Source organism: Oryzias latipes, chromosome 7 (assembly GCF_002234675.1).
Source record: "Oryzias latipes chromosome 7, ASM223467v1".
Taxonomy (NCBI): Eukaryota; Metazoa; Chordata; class Actinopteri; order Beloniformes; family Adrianichthyidae; genus Oryzias; species Oryzias latipes.
The window spans coordinates 20,577,324-20,598,934 of NC_019865.2; the positions used below are offsets into that span (position 1 = coordinate 20,577,324).

At 39.9% G+C, this 21,611-nt stretch overlaps 2 protein-coding genes across 8 annotated transcripts in view; one reads left to right on the forward strand and one right to left on the reverse strand.

Moving 5' to 3' along the window:
• Positions 1-8,478: 8,478 nt before the first annotated feature.
• Positions 8,479-19,170, reverse strand: dnajc11 (DnaJ heat shock protein family (Hsp40) member C11). Its single transcript, XM_004070839.4, has 16 exons — positions 19,043-19,170; positions 17,316-17,445; positions 16,890-16,963; positions 16,183-16,284; positions 15,627-15,755; positions 15,417-15,539; positions 15,259-15,332; positions 14,984-15,173; positions 12,907-12,992; positions 11,805-11,921; positions 11,509-11,664; positions 11,309-11,378; positions 11,089-11,146; positions 9,369-9,511; positions 9,079-9,208; positions 8,479-8,948 (listed from the first exon to the last, which is right to left on the reverse strand). The coding sequence occupies exons 1-16, from the start codon at positions 19,112-19,114 to the stop codon at positions 8,923-8,925; spliced, it is 1,680 nt and encodes a 559-aa protein (XP_004070887.1). The 5' UTR covers positions 19,115-19,170; the 3' UTR covers positions 8,479-8,922.
• Positions 19,171-20,102: 932 nt separating this feature from the next.
• LOC101168211 (calmodulin-binding transcription activator 1-like) overlaps positions 20,103-21,611 on the forward strand; it is a 325,673-nt gene continuing 324,164 nt past the window's right edge. For 3 of the 7 annotated variants that reach the window (XM_023956772.1, XM_023956773.1, XM_023956777.1), the window contains exon 1: positions 20,107-20,427. In XM_023956772.1, the coding sequence (XP_023812540.1) occupies positions 20,403-20,427 (25 nt within the window). In that variant the 5' untranslated portion in view covers positions 20,107-20,402. Of the gene's footprint in view, positions 20,428-21,611 lie in introns of all 7 variants that reach the window. The other 4 variants (XM_023956774.1, XM_023956775.1, XM_023956778.1 and 1 more) reach the window with 3 other exon arrangements.

Genomic DNA, 21,611 nt, shown 5'->3' on the forward strand with positions numbered 1-21,611 from the left:
AAGCTGATCCGAGTTAGGCCATCAACTCTGAGTGGACTGATTCGGAGGTGAGCGTGCGCACCGCGACTATAAGAAGCCATTATCAATGGAGCGCAGATATCACGAGTCACCATGGCAACCGTGAAAAAAAGAGGTCTGCGTATTTTTCGCCAGCTGAACTTGACGTGCTGCTGCAGAGTTACAGTGAATATGAGCATATATTCCAGAAGAAAAGCAACACCGCTGCATCTGCAAAACAGAGACAGTTAGCGTGGGAAAACATAGCTGCTCAAGTTAATGCCTAAGTTTGCATTTAAATCATTGTTATAAAATATTGGCTGTAATAACTTTTTAAATAGCGTAAGGAGTGAAATAAAAAATGGCGATATTTAGGTGTACTTTTGAAGTGTTATTCCTGGTGTAAATGCATGAAATACTGCATAGTGTACAGAACCAATCTGGGGGGGGGGGATGCATTTAACGTCGGTAATGTTTAGAGGACTTTTTTGTTAACCTTCCCCTCTTGCAAACGTTGGTCAGTTTAATATCAATACATGCAATTGTGTTTTTAAAAGTGAACTTTTGTCTACTGTTGAACCTTTCGCTGCGCAAAGACTTCTCCTTTCTTTTCTCTCGTCTTTCCGACCGTGGTCAGAAGCGCAGGGGAGATTTCCTTCAGGGCTGAAGGGAATTCTCCTTCGGGGTTCACTTCCCGTTGGAAACCCTCAACCTCCAGAGCGGATTAAGAATGACTCCAAAACAGTTATTCTGGGAATGACACCTTCTCTTTATTTAACTAAGTGCTCCGTCCTCCGAACACACAATATTTACCACGCACATACCTCCGCTCCGTGCTCACCCCCCCCCCCATCTGCACCTGCAATCGCCCCTCCCCTTGTCTCTCGTGGATCGCACCCCGCTCAGCACACACGCTGCAACACTACCCTTGTATTGATCTAGTGGTATAGTTTTATATGGGATTAAGAAAGTAAGCAGTACTAGCAAATTGTGTTTCCTAAAAGTAATTGTTACATTAATCTAATTCAATGTCCCTGATTTCATTTTCATGTAGATTCAATCCTGCAGGAATTAAAAGAACATGGCAGCAGCTAAAAATGAAGTATAAAAACATAATTCAATCAGGTAAAATCTGCATGTCATGGATGTAGGCTTTGTTGACAATATTTGACATATGAAACATCTACATAGCAATACATACCTAATGTTGTTTTCATTTTGTATATGTAATTGACTGCAACGAAAAACGGTAACGCTCAAACAAAAACGTATGGGGAAATGACAAAAAATCGAGTCTTCTCAAAATCCTCGTACAAGGTAAATATAATTCTCTACGAATTAATGCAGCCTCCTCGTCTATTGGGTCCTCCAAAAAAGGAAAAGCCATTCTTGTCACTTAGACCGTCTATGTATGACGGAAATTTGGGCAATGAAGGTTAAAGCGAAAAATACCGCTTCGTCTTTAAAAAGGGGAGGGGACCGGCAGAAACCTTGAGTTTGGAGAATAAAACCTGCTCCCGACTAGGTTAAGTTCACAGCATAAGTAACCATGGATACTGACTCCGAGTAAAAGTTACCTCTCTTTCAGAAACGGGTTTGACTTACTCTGCTTTCTCTGGTTTAACAAACCTCCCATTCTGAAACGGAAAACCCAGGGTTTCCCTGATTTCAGGGTTAATGCACTCAGAGTTTACACTTAACCTCCTTTCTGAAACAGGCCCCTGGTTTATATATTTGGAATAGTTCCACAACAATGTTTCCATGTTTGAGTTCATGAGATAGTCCCAGAGAGTCTTCAGCTCCTGCAGTCAACTATGTCTGTTACGTATAAATCAGAGCGCCCAGCGCAAAAAGTGTGTGTGTGTGTGTGTGTGTGTGTGAGCGCAAGTTAAGTTAAGGGTCTGTTGTTCAGTTCGCCGGAAAAGTAATAATAATAATAATAATAATAAAAAAGTATATCCAAAGTATAGAGACTGAATCTTTTAATAACCCGCTCTGGAAGCATCTGAACGGGGAAGTGAACCCCAAATCAAACCCCGGATCTCCGCTGCGTTTTACAACCAGAAAGAGAAACGTTCGCAGGAAAGGTTTAACATTTTCCCCAAGAGGGAAAAAAAAACAGAGGACCTGATTTATAATCATTGTCTCAATGAAAATAGAAAAAATATCATAAGGTTCAGGAGGCCCGAGCAGGCTTGTTCCCCTATCCACTGCTGTCTGGTCCGACTCTATGTCGGTCCGCCAGCTCGCCTCCTGCGAGCCGACATAAGGCACGATGACGACAGCAGAGTTGTTAGCTGCAGAGCAAAGGAGAGCTGAGTGAATTGCGTAAGAGTCAGGCAGTTTCACGTGGACGACCGGAGCTCCTTTGGTCCACACAAACCCTCAAACTACAAAAACAGAGTGGTCCATGCATGCATCTTCTGCAGCAGACAGATTTTTTGTCTCTATTTGATCTCTAATGTCAGCAAAGCCGCGCAGATATCGCTGAAATATGTCATCTCTCTGACTGGCACACCGCAGAGCGGGTATCGAGGAATATGAGTCGATTTCCATGGATCAGCAAATGAGCGTTTAGATCCCGCCCACTTTCACTGATTGACAGATAGACCCATTCTGCTGAAAAAGCTCTTCATGAAATAAATGAGCCATTGTGAAAAACAGCAACATGAAATAAAAAATAGCTACTTTGGAAAATATTGATTTTGAAATCTAAGGTTCTGAAAAAAGACGTAGAATTATAATAATATTCCACATGATTAAAAATGAATATTTTAAAATGCTGTTTAAAATAATAAACAGGTTTTTAAAGCAAAATGAAATATATTGAATAATATAATGGCTAATTTAAAATCAGTGTGCAGGTTTTTCATCATTTCATGGTCTTTTTATATATTTATGAGAGATTTATTGGTTGACTGTGTATTTGCATGAGGTCACATTTTTTTATTTAATCAAATATTTATTTATTTAATTATGAACAGTATTCAATTCAATTTCAATTCAATTTTATTTGTATAGCCCAAAATCACAACAACAGTCGTCTCGATGGGCTTCGAAGTAAAACATGAAATCAAAAGGATCACGAATACAAAGAGTTCAATAGAAAAATACTAAAATGAACTAACAAACTGACTAAGCTATACTGGCATCCCTGCCCTTAGACCCCCCTTCGCGGTAAGGAAAAACTCCCAAAAAAACCGGATTCCGGAAAAAACGAAGAAACCTCAGGGGTGCCCACATGAAGGAGGGATCCTCCCCCAGGACGGACAGGCGATTTACCAGAAATCTTAGAGAAGAATTAACTTATCTAAATCTACAACTACATATATTAAAGTCCAGCAGACGAGCTTCATCCAGCCGTGGTTATCGGGACAGTCAAAGGCGCGAGTCGAGCCGGAGACAGGAACCACAGCCAGGTGTAGGAGCAGGAGCAGAGACGAGGTACTCGGTCAGGTACAGAGCAGAGACGAGCCAGAGATGAGCCAGAGGCAGGATCCACAGCCAGGTGTAGGAGCAGGAGCAAAGGCGAGGTAAACGGTCAGGAACTGGAGCACGGATGAGCCAACTGGAGTCTGGAAGCACTCCCACTCCCCAGGAGGGGAGAGGAAAAGAGGGACAATACATGAATCGCACTGCACCAAACAGAGGCATGGAGAACTAAATGATAAATTATGATCAAGAATAGAGGAGAGGAAGGGTAGAAGTAAAAAAGGAAAGAGGACAGAACCCCAGTGTACCATAGTTACCCCAGCTTCAACTTCTAGCAGCTAGTCTGACAATAAGCCTGTCCAAAGAGGAATGTTTTCAGTCTAGCTTTGAATGTAGAAACTGAGTCGGCCTCTCTTATATGAGCTGGGAGTTTATTCCATAAGACAGGGGCTTGGTGGCTAAACGCTCTACCTCCAACCGTACTTTTACTAATTCTAGGAACCACAAGCAGTCCTGCATTTTGCGAGCGAAGTGTTCTGATTGGTTGGTAAGGGACTATGAGGTCCTTAATATAGGACGGGGCCATTCCATGTAAGGCCTTATAGGTTAACAGGAGGATCTTGAACTTAATTCTAGAATCAACTGGGAGCCAATGGAGCGAAACTAACACAGGAGTGATGTGATCTCTTCTGCTGGTTCCAGCTAACAATCTAGCAGCTGCGTTCTGAACAAGCTGGAGACTTCTTAAGGAACTCTTAGGACACGCTGCTAACAAGGAGTTACAGTAATCCAGCCTCGACGTAACAAATGCATGGATGAGTTTTTCAGCATCACTCTTAGAAAGTATATTTCTGATCTTAGCAATATTCCGCAGGTGAAAAAAGGCAGTTCTACATGCCTGAGATATGTGAGCCTTAAATGATAAATCCTGGTCAAATAAAACCCCAAGGTTTCTAACTGTGGAATTGGGGGCTATACTTATACCATCCAGGGAGACTATCTGAGCAGACAGAGCATCTCTGAGGTTTTTAGGACCAAGTATAATGACCTCAGTTTTTTCTGGGTTCAAGAGGAGGTAATTAATTGTCATCCAGGTCTTGATGTCACTGATGCAGGCGTTCAGTTTCTCTATCTGGTCATTCTGGTCAGGCTTCATGGATAAATACAACTGCGTATCGTCGGCATAACAATGAAAATTAATGCTGTGTTTCCTGATTATGTTTCCTAGGGGTAACATATAAAGCGTAAACAGGATCGGTCCCAAGACTGAGCCCTGTGGGACTCCATAGTTGACTCGAGTGCACTGAGAGGAATGGCCATTTACATTAACGAACTGATACCTATCAGACAGATAGGATTTAAACCACTGGAGAGCAGATCCTCTGATCCCTATGTCCTGCTCTAAGTATAGGACTCCATACAAAAGGGAACAGTGGCTCTCCTCCTGTTTATTCTGCTTGAGACTGTCCGGGGTCCTGCGGTGTATGGGGTCACGGACAGCTCACCAACGAAGCCATCTAAATTAGCAGTTGGCTTTAGTTACCCCACGAAAGTGACGGTCCGGCTGGATCGTTACATTATTCATAATGTTCAGTTGTAATGTTTCAGGAATACAAGAGTAAATGATATGCATTTGAAAATCTCAATACCACCGAAATTGTGTCTTACAAATTTGCACCCTTCATTGTTTTTACAAGTTTTTTTTACAAAAAAATAAATAAATAAATAAAAGCTTTATGACATGTTTACATTCTCCAAGGGCTGTATGACTCTTAGAGCAAATACACGCCACCTTCTATACTGACCGTTAATGGCTGTATATTTGTATATTACTGAGTTTGAAAGAAATCTAATCAATATCAAACAAGTCTTTCATAATTTTATTTTTTTAAATCCACCTGTTCAGTTTATATCACTTGCTTTGTGAAATTTTTATTATGATCAAATAAAACTGGTTTTGGAAAGAAATTTGAAAACAAATCAATATTTAGTTCAATAGAATCCTAAATTGAATCGAATTGTGAGCGTGTAAAGCAAAATTCAATCAATTACATATTTATGCAATGATACCCAGCTCTGCATGAAAATGGACAGATGTGTCAGAAAACAATTGCTTTTCTACGGATTGTTTGAAAAAAAAAATCAAATGATTATAAGGGAAAACCTTAATGTGATAGAGCTAACACATAAAATGTCAAGCTGCAACAGTCCTTACACACAGGCCTGTTATCGTAGCTTGTAGGACAGAGCTGTAAGCCTCACCTTCAGGTTTTATTTTAGAGACCCACAACAATTGTGTTGTTGTTTTTAACATGTTCTTGTAGCATTTTTCTCATATTTATATTAATCTATTCTTGCCAATCCTAATTTTTTAAATAATTTTTCTTTATCACAAGTTATTCATGTTATAAATTAACCAATCGGATGCCTCAGTGAAAGCATGTGGCCTCAACCTTGAAATGTTGATTTACAGATTCTGCAGAGCCTCTTTTCAATGGAAGGGGGTGTGGACTTTGATCAAGCTTACTTCTGATTGGCAACAGTAGTTGCCACAGAAACGTTGCCTTAGACCAACTCGAAGCAATCACCGTTTCTTGGCTCCAACATGGCGATATCCATATCATGGAAAAATGGCGACTGAATGGGCTTCTTTTGGCTGCAGTTGGAAGTTAGACATTTTCAATGGGTGATGTCACACCCACTCAGTCCAGTTAGCGTATGCTCTCAATGGTTGTGACGCAGCAACGGAAATGGGCGGGCCAAAGAATCCCTGCTCCTCCCGATTTTGCATCAATTCGCAGACAAATAGATACATTAATGCATTCATTTTCCTCATTGGAGCTGTCATCTGGCTCAAAACTGTTTGCCTTTTGCCCGCCGGTTTTGTTGTACCGCTAATGTTAGCTTTGGGTTGTGAAGGACTGTAAGCTAGCCGGAAATGTGTAAACACTGAGATGATGGGATTTCAACATAGAGTTACTTCTGTGCAAACAATTTAAGTTGTAATGAATCACTGCCCCTTTGTACAATCTATGGGCTAAAAAATCAACACAGGTTCTTTGATTTAGGCTAAACATGACATGAGGCATTGTTTCATTTAACTTTGGGGTCTTGAAGTAAAATTATGACACCTGGGCTGAAAGTCTTCTTTCTTTGATACATTTTTAGCTCTCATCCAAATGGCTTCACGAGTCTTAGCGGGAAAAATAATGTATTAATTATCTGTTCTAGTTCTTAGAAAAAACTAACTTTTTGCAAGGAAATGTTTCTCCTTATATTTGGTTTCAGAAAATGCTAATGGCTCCACATCTGGTGCAGAGTATGAAGTCATTACAATGTCTTTACAGGAAAAATAAAGCAGCACTGCTTTATTAAAAAAAACATCTAACAAAAAAAAAGATTATTTTCTATATGTAAAAACAAAAGGGAAAAAATCAAAGTAGGGGTTGTCTTTTTTAACGAAATAACTCCCTTAGAAATGTGAGCAACTTCGGAAGCTTTTTTAAGTGGTTTCAGCAGCTGCTTGTGACTTACTGAACATAATAATTATATGTTAATAATTTCCAGCTATAATAATTTCAGTCAGTCTGGCAGACAGCCTCATTCAGGATTTGTATAGTGGTTTTGTTGTTTTTTTCTCTACAGAAGATTTGAACACTTTTATAAAATTGCTACAGGAAACAAGATGTTAGCTCTCATGCACATGTGTGCAGTGCAGAGGAGCCTTCAGGTCAGTGATCTTGTGGGAAATACTTACCTGAACCCTCTGCCTTGTGAAAGCACAGCTGAAGAGATTGCAACCAAAAACCTCTACTCTTCTTTTTCGTGACTGAAAAAACAAAGCTTAGAAACTACACTAAACAACATACTAACACTTAAACCACCACTTTATTGAGTGGGACAAAAAGCCAAAGTGGTTCTCATGAAAGAAAAGAAGCTTCTGAAATCGTTTAATCATAACAGGCAAATTATTGGAGTTGAAAATCAAAGGACAAGTAAAAGTTAATGGAGTAAAACTTAAATGTGATTGATTCAATTGTTAAAATTTAATATTCAAAAATGTAAATTGTGTAATTTATTTAAAAAAAGGCCAAGAATAAAAAGAACAGCCCTTAAGCAGGCTTTTTATTTTGCACAGGCTTCATCACGGAAGTCACACCCCTAGGTTGTCAGTGCACTTCACTGGCTGATATTCCCTTTTCTCCTTTGTCCCAAGTCTTTAGTTTTTCAGCATCCCTGCTTGTAGCATTCATCAGAAATGTTAAAATTTCCCCATTACCGAGAAAAACAGGAGCTTAAAAATAATTTATTTTTTTGATTGCTTGTTAAATCAATTTGGGTCTTTTGAGGAATTCAATCCTCTGATGAAAACAGGTAATCTTTGTTAATTTAGTTTGAACCCTACAATTTGTCATTAGTTAAATCACTTCCACTTATAATGAAGGCTTGTTCTTTTGAACATGTATTCCTTTCATTCACTTAACCATGGCAGCTGTGGTCCTCCTCATTAAAGCCATTTGCTTTAATCAAGGCAAAATAAAAGTTGTGTTTTATAAAACAATTTAAACCACATGTTGGCTTCTAATTAGTTTCTCCCCGTATCTCTACTTTTTTTAACTTTCCAAAATACTCATCTTTGATTAATAATTAATGCAAATTTCTGACACGACAGAAACAACCTTACAACTCATTTCAAATGACCCAAGTTTTATCTCCAGTCACATCATTTCAACACTTTGGGGAGTCAGGTGCATCAACTTAGTGACGCCTGTTGCTTTTATGATGTGCTTTTCTTTACACTTTAGTGCAATTGAATATACATATATTACAATATTTTCATTCTCTCAGTATTAAGGCATATTTTTTTTTAAGTTGAAGTCAAAATCATTTTGTGTGATGTCTATGCTTGTTTTACTTCTCCATATGAGGTTAAAGAGGAGGACTCATCTCTTTCTAAGCTATCAGTCCTTTTAAACAGGGCAGTACATGAATGCAATAGCAGAATGATATATTTGAATGATGTAGTTTAGTTTAACACAACAAAAAACTCTGTAAAATACTGGTTTAATTTGATCAACATGAGAGAGATTCTTTAATAATATGGCAAGTTATCAGAGGTTTTGTCATATTTTCAATCAAGTAGGCACTGAAGTTTTTGCTCAACACAGAACTCAGTGTGAAACAAACAAAGCCATACCAAATAAATGGGTACCACAGGGGCTAGCAGACTCCAATCGCCGTGGTAACCATTCATTTTGCTGTCACATTTGCAGACTCCGGACCCTGTCCCTTGATAATGTTCTATTTTTAAATAAACTTAGACTGTGATGAAATAACTTTGCTTTGAAAGTTTAAAATGAATATAAAGACAAGCAGTTAAATCTATGGGTTCTGAGTAACAAAGACAAAAATCCATCTGGTTTCTAAAATTGAGCGTTCCCATCTTCTGTCCAGCATTGGAGAGATGAGTTGTCTTGGGCAGCAGAGGAACTCCTATGTGTCTGCATCGATCCTGTGAGCTGTTCAGCAAAGAAATAACAACAACAACTGCGTCATTTTGATCTATTCTGAATAAAAAACAAGTAATAAGTAAATGCTAAGAAATCCTATGAAAAAAAAATACTCCTGCATTATTTATGAGCAGCTTACATTGCTTTGGTATCCTGAGTGGTTCTGTGTCTCCTGACAAGACTTGATGCATGACTCCACGGAACTGATACAGCACCTTGAGGCTCTTCTCCTCCCCGACGCAGGGGTCATAGAAGCCAGGGAGTCCCGACTGGAAAGACAAAGCAATGCAGCAAACTCAACCCTAATACAGCAAGCTGTGAACATCCGTTTAGAACACTGATGCATTTATCTCAACAAAACAAACTAACTCTACAGCTGTAAAAAAAAAAAAATCTCCTGCTATTCTTGTCAGGAGACATTGCTGCTACCTTTGAGGCCTCAGTGAGGATGAGTTTGGAGTCTTTCACCAGACACTGCAGTGGCACAGTCACATCAATGACCTTTGCCCTCTCGTGTTTTCGGCTGTTGTCCGTGACAAATTTGCCGTACCATGCGTTGAGAATGATGAGGCCTAGTGGGGAAACAGAAATGACTTTCAAACGATTGAGCCTCTGCTTTGCTGAACATTGATACTATGCAAGCTCAGGACCCCCCACCCTGCAGAGGAGCGGATGCATCCGCCTGCCTGACTTTTTCTTGTTACATCCGTTACCACACTTCTAATAAAAACTAAATGAGTTTATTATAGGTTATATGTCTCTTTTCCACATGGGAATTTGCTTAAAATAACCTTTAGTTTTCAGACAGTAAGACATAATTATACAGGTTTTTTTTTCTTTAAGATTGTTTCAACCGCTCCCCTTCATTTTTCCTAATGTACTTCCTAATTTATATAATAACTTTGCATGGCTGCTATATAAGTACTATATAATTGAACTTTCCTTCCTTTCTAAAAAAAAAAACACCGTTCAAACATTGCATCCCAAACAGAAAAGACGAAACCCCAGAAACCTTGAATAACTCTTGGATACCTGTGCCCAGACATGCTTCTCTACTGCATGTGTTTGGGTACTTACCTTCAGTCTGCAACTTCTACTTTCCTTACCCTTGATGTCCATCTGAATCTCAATTCACATATTTTGACAGCCAAAATTCTTTCTAAATGATTGCTTCATCTTTTCTTATATGTATGGTAAAGACTCACTCCGAGGAAAATTGTATTTTGGGTGTTTTTGACATGTTCTTGTGGCATTTCTTCTGATGGCGGAGGACATTTATGAAGATCCATAGGCAGAAAACTGCATTTCTGAGTATTTCTTTATTCATATTGTTGTGAATCGAGAGCAGACCAAAAAAAATGCAGTTTAGAAAAGAGCGCATTAGTGGTGTAGAACATTTGTGAAATCTAAAATACGCTGGATGGGTTCTACAGAATGGAACAGGCCTGATAATCCAATTTGTTTTTTCTTTTTGAAATAAATTAGTACCGGTAAGTAAACTTACAATAAAGTTAGAGAAAAACTGAGCAAACACAAGCATAAATCTTCTGTTGTGGCATTAAGTGATGTCAAAGCTATATCTGCTTTTTGCTGCACCAGAACAGCTTGCATGGTAATTTAATGGAGTGAATATGAAAAATGTTTGGGTCAGCCGGCACCGTCTGCTCTATGCCTGACGGAAGAGGCTGGACTGCAGCGGTGGAGGCATTAAACTCGAGGTGCAATTAAAGTTTGTGTTTTGCTAGAGTTGGCATTCGTGTCCTATGAACTCCAGGAGCGCATCTCGCTTCACAACATTACTTCAAAAGCTGGCGTGCATTGAAAGGCAAACCAAATGCTGGACTTCTTTTTGTAATGTCCATCAGACAAGTAGAAAGAAAGAGGCTTGTGCCGTTACATTCCCCCAGTTTGTCCTATGACAAATCGCAGTTTCCACACCTTGTCCTCGCCACTAATACGCCGAGGCCTGAATGAAGCCGTTGAAATGATCAATGTTGGTCTAACTGTACTTTTGACAGATTACAGCAGCGGCCAAAGCTGCAAATCGCTTGCCTAAAGAGGGAGTTCGATGAAAATGGGCCGATTTCATCTAAAAACACCGCATGAACAGCTCTGAAAGAATCACACATGGATTTTTCAAAGTTCCTACCCATTCTGGACTCTTCAGCTTCAATGATCCTGCGCACAGACTCCTGCATGAGCAAAACCTTTGGAGATAAAAAAAAAAGTACATGGTGAAGGAGACATAAACACAATCTCACAGCATTCAGCTTCTGTGAATCTTTTGAAAAATATTTTTTGCAGCCCTTTGCCTAACTGAGGATGCCAATAATATATCTTGATGGTGGAGCATCTGTACCAACACTCACCGCAGCCTCTGCCTCCTGTTTCTTCCTGGCTATATTAGAGGCTGAGCTCTCCCTCTGCTTCTCCAACTCTCTGAAGAATTAAAAGACAAATGGAGGAATAAAACTGGCTCATAAAAATCAGAATATAATGATGCATGTGATTCTATTAAAAAATCATATTGCTGGCATTAAGCAAGCTACGCAATGACATGGCGTCTTACTGTTCCTTCTGGGCCCGCACATAGGGTCGAATAATAAGCTGCTGCATGGCGAGGTAGAAAACCAAAGGTCCAACCGTGGCGTAAAATACCGCACTAGGCAGGAGCTGGTCCGTTAGGTGGATGGGGAAGAAATAGGTCTGACTGGCTCTGTTCAGTCTGCAAATGGAGGGAAGTCGATGTTTATCTGCAGCCGCAAATGGAAACCCTCTAACATTCTTGAGATTGTTTTTATCTCATTAAATCCTACAAGCAACAATCATACATCTGGAAACATGGCAGGAAACTGGAGCACTTACTTGATTTTTAAAGTGACACCTTGAGGCACTCCGACGCTGACAGTCGCCCCGAGCACGCTGTGTCGACTGATCTTCCTCTCAGCTCCATACTCCACTACAGTCCCGAAGAAACCTGACCTGTCAAGCAAAAAGAAGTCATTTTGATGAAGAGGTTTTGCTTGTCTCTCCAACTTCCAACAGTTAAATAAAAATTGAAATGCAGAAAAATCAAAAGACTATTATACGGTTTTGTTTAGTAGAAGTATCCTCATCAGTGGATAAAGTCAAACCTCTAAGCACAGAGACATCTAGTCCTCAAATGTAGTCTCCTGTGGTTTTACAGTTGGCCATGTGTTGACAGTTACTTAAATATAAGTTTTAGTCTGCGCAGAACATTGGCAAAGAGTCTATAAATGTCCTTTGTCGAGCGTCAGTATTTTTACGTCACAAATAAGCTCTTTTTCAGACTGCATTTTTTTTTCTGCTCCTTATTCGCAATGATTTGAATAAAGAAATACTCAGACATGCAATTTGTGCTTAATTTTTCTGAAGTGCCTATACCATGATAAATTAATATTTTGAGCTTTCAAGTGTATTATAATGCTCATTTCTCACAAAAACAAACCCTAAAGCGATATTCTGAGAAGCAGCCACAGAAGCGAGTGGGTTCTCACATTGTGACGTAGACAAGTGAGAACAGCCCTTTCCAGGAAGAGTCTGCACCGCCCCCGGGCTAACACACACACACACTCTCTATGAGGAGCTTGCAGTGATCGGCAAAAACGCTGTCCCTTTTACATGCACAATTTGCACATCCATCTTAGCAAAAGTTTGGACGTGCCTCAGAGATGGAGTCGTCTTACTTCCGGGTAGGAAAATGAGCTGCAAAAATAACTCATTTAATTTTCAAAAATTGTTCTTAAGTGTGCTACAGGTAAAATATTACCATATATATATGGATATTTTTTTACCATAAAAGGTTTAAGATTAGGCCCCTTGAATATGTCCATCATCTGAAAAATGCCACAAGAGCATATAAAACCACAATTTTCATCTGAGTGGGTCTTTAACCCCTTTTATGTGAAGTTACAATTACAACTTGTACTGCAGTTTGACAGCATACTTTACTGAGCCCTTGATCTTTGTCTGGTCTTCATCCTGGAACTTGTACTGGTAGCTCATCATCATAAATGTGTGTGGAATGCCAAGCTGCAAAGACAAAAGGATCATGAATCAACTAACTAGTGTTAATTATGCACTGAATGGTCACAAACCTGTGTTAGATCTGCTGAACTAAATGATAACTAAAACTTAGAGTGAACCCCCCCACTGACATTCCAAATAGGAAGTACCTGCTGAAGCCAAAATCCCATAAACCTTTATTGAGAAATAAACAGCCATTACTCAGTCATTATATTTGTCAGAAGCATCATTCTTGGGCTACTACATGTTTTTAACACAGTCTTGCTTGTTGTAATTTCTTTTCATTTTATTTTATATTTAGTGCAAGCTATTCAAAAATATAAACTGAACAATCAGGTGCCTGAATAAAAGTAAATAGTCTCACATTCAAGAAATTTTACAGATTTTGCATAGTCTGCTTTCAAGTGGTAGGGGTGTGGTCTTCATACAAACTCACTCCTGATTGGCCAGAGTGATTGTCATAGTAAAGCGGCCCAGACCGACAGCTTCAATGGACCGGGAGTACATCAATTCTATGTGTGACATTAGGGCTGCACGACATGAGGAAAACCTGTGATTTGCAATATTAGTGATCAATATTGCGATGACGATATAACTTGCGATACATAAAAAAAAAATAGAAAAACCACCAAAAACATAATTTCCTTTTCAACAGTGTTAACCCTAGTCTACATAGGAGGAGAACATCTAACAACAAGAAGGCGTCCATCTGATTGGTCAAATGCAAAAATGGATCTATTCGATTTGTAAAATACTGTTCTTCAAGCAGCCTTAAGATTGATTTGGTACATTTAAAGTAACCATTTATTGCAATTTTCGCCGTCTTTTGCGATATGCCTATTGCACAGCTTGATAGCGCGATGACGATAATTTGCTATTTACTGTGCAGGGCTTTGTGACATCACACTCACTTAATCCAGTTCTTATATACAATCAATGCATTAGGTACTAGGGTAAAGTCATGCTAAGTTTTAAATAAAATTTCAAAATAAGGGGTTTGAATGTCTGTTGGAGGCAGATCTGTATCTGCAGGGATACTCATAGCAAAAAGGTTTACAAAGAAAAAAGGAAAGTTTGAAAAAAATGCCTCTAGCAGTAATGCCTAACTAAATAGCTTTAAAATGGAAAATAAAAAAACCCTCAAACTTCAATATGAATTTATTGCAACAAAGAGAAGTTCTAAACCTGCAGCAATAGCCCACGAGGCATAAAGCTGCAGCAGCAAAAGTTGACTCTAAATGACATTCATGTCAAAAAAGTGAAGGAGATTAAAGCTGCAACTTCCCACAGTCAAAGACATCGTCTTACATGAGTCATGTGACCACAGGTACATTCCAACGGCAAGGTCGGAAAAAGGTCAGCAGGACTACACCACCTATATCCCTCATCACCAAAGCCCCTTACGAGCACTTATGCCATCACAACCCCACGCACCTTTTTACATTAACCAATCACTCAAGAGCTGCCAAGTTTAAATGTGGGATTGCTCTCCCTGTTCAGCTATCACTGCAGAAGTAAAGTCCCAATGTAGCTCCACCACCCACTCATGGATGATTCATCATCCCTTGTAGGCCCGGAGGGATGGTACATTTCAAGCCGGTGTAGACACCTGGGGTTTTTCTCGGCTAGAACAAAGCTTGATTCTAGCAGCATCTTACTCCCTGTTGGGTCTAAGCATCAAAGTTTCAATTATTTTACGTAAATATTTGGATTTAACACCTAAAATAGGCACAAAAAAATAAACATGCAATAAAAACATCCTCAACATATAGCACACATTCAAAGTCAGTTAAACATACAGTGTGATAGATTCATTCATTTTCTATCCCGTTTATTCCCTTTCGGGGTCACGGGGTTGCCGGAGCCTATCCCGGCCACCAGTGTGATAGATATTTTATTTAAACCTAGATATCTTGAGCACGTTTACACGCCTGCACATTTGAATGAACAGCTGAATTATGTGGCTGTTGACTGTAAACTGAAAGGAAGCCGCTAACCTGACACGCCAGAGTGAAATGGCTGCTCTTAGTGTCCCTCACTATGCTGGTATTCATGGACGACTGGATCCCCCAGCGCCACTGAAGATAACCCATAGTGTTCTTGTCGAGGTGACGGGCAAGCACCGTGGTCACCCCAGGACGCACGCCTTGTGATGAAAACTGAAGTCCACATTGAGCAGTCACAAAACTGAAGCAAAAAAATAAAAAAAGAACATTTATGAGCTGTTCATGCTGGTATGATCACATATCTTTCCCTGTGTTTCAAATCGTACCAGCGTGGCGTCAAATTGCGAAATAGTTTCAATCCGAAGAGAGGTCCGTGAGCGTCCCCAGCTCCTAACTCCACCTGCATAAACACAAAAATAATGCTGCTTGAATATCAACTAATGTGGAGGAACACAGGAAGACTGGTGTTTAGTAACAAACACACCTCGCCCCACCCTCTCGTAGAGGTGACTCTTCTGAGGGCCAAGTTGATGGTTCCACCTCCATTTCCATTGTGGGTGGACAAGGATCCAGACAGAGTGGCTGTGTCTCTGGTTGTTAGAGGAGCCTGAAGTGGAACACACACGTTTGAGTAGGAATCACATGTGAGGAATATTTCTTCCATAGAACTAAAAAAAAACAAAAATTCACAAACTTCTATTGACTGGGATATGTGCATCTTGTTGATTTCTACATATGGAAGTCCACCTCCAACCATATCCTCAAAGTCCTCCTCATATCTGTCGAAAAGGTCTGTGGCATCAATGCCAACGCTTATCATTCCCTGCAAAACAATGATGACACATTATAAAAAGAACAAGGAACCGGAATGAGTTCAGATTCAATCGGTTCTGGGCGACAGTGGCTCAGGTGGTTGAGCGGGTCGTCCAATGATCGAAGGGTTGGCGGTTCGATCCCCGCTCCCACCAGCCAAAATGTTGTTGTGTCCTTGGGCAAGACACTTCACCCTCCGTGGCTCCACTGGTGTGTGAATGTGCATGAATGGTCCCGGTGATGGTGATGCGCGAAATGGCAGCCACGCCTCCGTCAGTCTGCCCCAGGGCAGCTGTGGCTACAACAGTAGCTTACCGTCACCAAATATGAATGAATAATGGACACAATGTAAGCGCTTTGAGCGTCTGGAAAAACGCAGATAAATCCAATCCATTATTATTATTATTATTATTATTATTATCTTCCCCCCAGCGTACTTTTGGGTTGGTCCTTTGCTGAAGCCTTCTCTCCTCTCGCTCCCTCTGGAGCCGCTCATACTCCTCTCGGATTTCTGCTGGGCTTCTTCTCCTCTCCACCACCTGCAGAAAGAAGCAGAACTTGAGGGAGTCACAGGGAATAGGAAAGAGGCAGTCATTTTTTGTTCAACTTTAAGGTCAACAGCAAAGTTGGGTTACACTTCCAAACAACTAGATCCACTCTGCTTCACAAGTTTGCAATTTTATTTGATTTTTGATTTAATTAGATGCCGAAGTCTGTGTCAAACTTCATATAGTTGAAGCTTCTTACACTAAAGACTGACAAAAATCTGATTGTATTGCTTGATAAAAAAAAGGGGACATGGCTTAATAAGTGTTTCAATTTACATTTTTGATTAAAGATGGATTCAATATCTATTTTGAAACAGATTCTAAAAAGTACATTTTTAAATATAAGCTAGAGCCCAGAATTATTCACCTGTAATTGAAGCCATAATCAAAGGCTTTGTCTGAGATGACAAGAAGTTGCAACAATATTAAAAATAACCAAGTGAGTCATTTAAAATTTAATAGCAATGAAATGAAAAGAGAAGCCAAAAGTTTAGCAGTGTATTTATATTTAGGTGATAAAAATTACACAAAATAGTAAACAAGAACTCAACAAAGACATCATTTTAACAAACAACCATAGTTACTGATACACTTACCTCCCATCCTTCAACATCAAGTCCTCTCTTGCCATAGATATCATAGATCGCTCGTGTCTGTGGGTCACTAAGCACTAGAAAAAAATATTACATTTAAAATATGAATAAACTATACACCAAAAAGTGAGTAAACAATGTACGTAATCCATCTATATGCAACTACTAGTTAAGTTTGTGACTTTTATTCAATCTGCCACAAAGGTGAGGAAGAAAATTCTTCCAAACCTCTGCTTTTCCTAAATAACCTCTATTGATATCATGCGCTGGTTTGTGTCGCATCCTTTTCCTAGTGTGTTTCCACCAAAACAATGTTGCACTATGTACAGATGTGCCTGCTGTTGATCCGCTTAGTATTCAAAGGCATCAGCTGATGTAAGACTATTCATACAATGAAAAGAAAAAGAATGTTAAATCAAGTTCACTCACCTTCATAAGCTTCATGTACACTGTTGAAAAGCCGATCTGCTTGGCGCTTTAGCTCGGGATCCCTGTGTTTGTCGGGGTGGTACAGCATGCACAGACGCCTGTATGCCGCCTTCAGCTCCTCCTGTGTGGCCTGAAGCAAACAAATGAAAACAAAAAACACTGAGAAAATGTGCACCAGGAAAATGAAACAAGTGCTTTCCCTAAACTAACAGAATACCCCTTATTCTTTAGAAAAAGAGCTATACAATACAGTATTCATGTAATCATGAATGATCTAAACTCACTGAAATGCAGCACTTAAGTCTAAGTTTCAGCTCTACACAATAAAACAGACAAATGCAGAATAAATGGTTTACAATAAAAACGACAGCCAAGATAGACCATCCGCTGGTTTTTAAAAAAAGACTGTGAGCTGTTAGCTACTATTCTCCATATCTTGCTTGTTTTTTTTTTCCATTTGCTGTTGCTGCCAAAAGTTGGACCTAATTGTATGGATTGAGAGCGGCAGCGATAAGCCAACAGCACCATTTTTCAAAGGATGTGCAATCCACCGCAACCAGCAAAATAAAACTCTTTAAAGTATAGCATTCAGGCTTTTGCACATTAAAATGAAGAGTTTTTAACAGACCACTTGGCTATTTCACAGTCTCTTTCACACTGGTAAAAGGTGCAGTGAACCCTTGCCTGGTGCCAACTGAATAGAGAAGCCCCCCCCCACACACACACACAACCAGGCTATATTCCTTTTTGTGCCTCCCAATGCTGGTTGCGAGTTGGAAGCCAATGTTGGTGACACCATTTCTCAGGAGATCTTTTAGCCTTTTTTGATGTAGATCAATAAATCATATTATATAGGAGAAACAAACAAATCAACTTAAACCAACAGACAACTGATTGGCCTGAACCAACTCGATAGCCTTTAACCAACCTAGTGGCCTTAGTGTTCGCCCTGAGACTGGAAGGTCATGGGTTCAAATCCACAGTTGAGTCATACCGAAGACTTTAAAAACGGGAAAGGATGATTGAGGGGTTTAAATGGCTCCTGAGTGCAGCTTTGTCTGCAGCTCACTGCCCCCCCCCAGGGGATGGTCTAATATGGAGAACAAGTGTGTGACAACCCCCCCCCCCCCCCCCCCCCCACACCAGAAAAAAAAATGTTTTTTTTATCCAACAACTAGAGTGCACTACAAATTGTAAAAAGACATTTAACCCCTTTATTTCTCTATGATATTTTAGTCTTTTTCAGGTTGATTTGTAAGAAATATTTGAATTTACAAAGTATTTTTAAAGACAGCAATTATCAAGTTAGGGAAATTCTTCTATCCGTGTACAAAAAGCACATAATTTCTGAGTAGAAATACACATTTCTAACCTGTACTCTATGGAGCATGTGTGTAAAACTGAGTTCAGTGGTGGTAGCAGTGGCACTGACTAGACTAGCCGTTAGCACATTCCATAACTTATTAGTTTGACAGCCAACATTTCAGAGTAACCACAACAACATGTAACAGACTTAGCTATGCTGGCAAAACCCATACGAGCTATTCTTTAAAAAGTTTCCAACCAAAGAGTTGATGCACATATTAAGCGAGGGTCACGAGATAGCTGCTTAGCTAACACACACATGGGTCTGCGAGCAATCCTAATACCAAACAACACAAAGATCGTTGACTAATTGATACATGCATCTACAAGTTTATTTGTTAGAAGATAGTAGCAGACCATACCTCTCTTCTGACATTTAGAAGGGAATAATAATCTTCATTTGAGATATCTTCCTCATCTAAGGCAGCCGCCATGTTTATGCCCGGTCATCTCTTCTTCGTGTCAAATAGAGCACAAAGCGACTCGTTGTGTACTCTGGCGCCCACTTGTGTTCGGCATACACTACTGCAACATTTTAGTTTTTTTGTTTTTTTTTACGGTGAATCGTTTATGTGTGTTTGAAATATTGTTTCACTATTTTCAGTATTTTATCTTAACAAAAAGAAAAAGTAACATATTTCAAACAAAACAAACAAGCAAATACAAATCAAATTGAGCTTTAAAATCTGTTAAGCGGGCTCAAAGAATGATATTAAGGCAAATGTCCTTCGTATCTTTAGAATAATTAAATTTGTATGGAAAGATTGGTGTTTTTTTCCTAATTCGTCTTTTGTTTCTGAAAAAAAACACACCAATCTTTCCATATTTTAGGAGGACACATTCCATGGGCTATATGTCCACAGGGGCCATTAATTGCATCCACTTGAAGCAACCAAGGCAAAAGGAAGAACATCCCCTTCACACATAAAGGTTTTCATCATTGCATCACATTTATTTCGTTTTTTGTTGAAGCTGTAGAAACAACCAACAAGCATCTGATGAGGCGCACATGCTGCAGGCTGCGGGGGAGCTGTTCTTTCAGCACCACCACCTCAAACAGCGCTCTGCCTTCAACGCTGAAGATCAGCTCTGGATTTGGAGAACTTATTTGAGAGCACATGTATTATGATTGATAGTTGCTGGCCCTATAGTACATTTGTTGGTTAATTTGCCAATAAAAGATTCTAAATTATTACTGTAGGAAACGTTTTTTTTAAAGGAAGTCTTAAAGGTCCCAAACTGCCATGTAAATTGACAAACCAATCCACTGCTAAAGCCCTTACAAAACTCAGTGGGACTCCCAGTACCTGGGAAATATTTTGTGTACAACTTGATATTGCATGGAAAGAAACTGGCAAATTGGGTTAAACAGCAGTGCATGGGATGAAACTGCATCAAAAAATAACTTTTTAAATTCCCTTTGTTGCCGTTTTATGTGAAAACGTGTATTTTTAGACTTGCAGCTCATCTGAATACAGAAAAAGACGAGAATATGAACAATACTATTGATAGAATAAGTAATGGTTTTTTGGTGCGGAGGTGAGGGGAGTTGTGTTGTTTTTCTTTGCCAGTCTCCTCCTCACAGCCAATAGTAAGTTCGGATCGACTCCCCTCTTCTTTTTTCCCCCTGCTCCTTCGCTCCCTCCTCGTGCTGTCCTCCCCGTGCACGCGCGTGGTACCCACGGTCGTGAGGAGGAGGAGGATGTTGCGCGTGAAGGGGAAATGGCTGCCGAAAACAAGCCGGAAGGTAAGAGCAATATGATGGGATTAATTTAGTGGTGAGAGCGCGGTGCGGTTGTTCGGAAGGCTCGTAAGTGTGCGCACAGGCGAGAGGACAAGTGGAGAAATGTTCGGCGGGGAACGGCTCCGCTGTTCCGAACAGGCAGCTCAAACGTGGAGACATCACTAGCCAGCTAATATTAGCCTCCATTCTAGCCAGCCACTATTCCCAGCGTAGCCCACATTTAAAAAAAAGAAAAGAAAGAAAAAAAACCACGCCACGGGGACACGCAGTCAGCGCTGTAAAAGTCCCGCTTTCCGCCGCTCCACCTGCTCCAGAGCCGCCAAAACCTCCACCTTTAAGTAGTTCCCAACAAAGCTAAGTTAATGACAGCATGTCGTCGGCATCGACCAACTTCTTTCCTTATTGCTCCGCTTTCAAAGGTTCTGCGAGTTTAGTCGCTGCTTTCCTTAACTCAAATTAACCGAAACAATAAGCTGTCAGACATCTTTGATGTGCGTTTTTTTATTGTTTTGGTGGCGCGTGCGTTTCCTTTGCGACTAGTGTTTACGACTCAGTCAGAAGTGATGTATTTTTTCCCCCCTCGCGCGCACGTTTTTTGTTTGTTTGTTTGTTTGTTTTTATTTCCTTCTTTCCTTCAAATGCCAATTCGTACTACTTGGCCTATATTTGGGCTGAAACTGGGGTCTAATAAAAGCGTTGTAACGCCTGCTGCTGCGCATAACGCGCTCTGAAATGCCATCACACTGGAGGGAACGGACAGGATGGAGATCAGGGCTTCCAGCAGTCTGCCCATGACTCCACTTTCAGCAGAATCATGACTTCCTCCCTGATTCTATAAGCCCCCCTCCAAAAATAAAATAAAGATAAATAGACTCCTCCAGACTTAATAAATTACCATTTATATTGGAATATTCGTTTACATATGCTCTGAGGGATCTGTTACCATTCAGAAAAGCCCATGGAAATTTGGGGTGAGCAATCATGCCTGCATGAAAACAAAACAAAGACTAAAATAGTTTAAGAAAAAATTGTATGTTATCTTACCCATTGGCACATATCCAGTTTTTATTAATCCTACACTTTCCCCCCAGTTTTGTCATGTTATAACTTTTTTATTTAGCAAAACTGAGCATAACAAGGATATTGAATTATAATAATTTTTCTTTTTGCCACACGAACGCCAAATT

Excerpts from the sequence above, each read along its gene's own strand:
- dnajc11 (XM_004070839.4), bottom strand. The coding sequence starts at position 19,114 with ATGGCGGCTGCCTTAGATGAGGAAGATATCTCAAATGAAGATTATTAT. Across the intron at positions 15,756-16,182 it reads AGCAAAGGACCAACCCAAAA|GGAATGATAAGCGTTGGCAT; the intron begins GTACGCTGGGGG and ends ATTGTTTTGCAG. Across the intron at positions 9,512-11,088 it reads AGCTGAAGAGTCCAGAATGG|GCCTCATCATTCTCAACGCA; the intron begins GTAGGAACTTTG and ends TTTCCCCACTAG.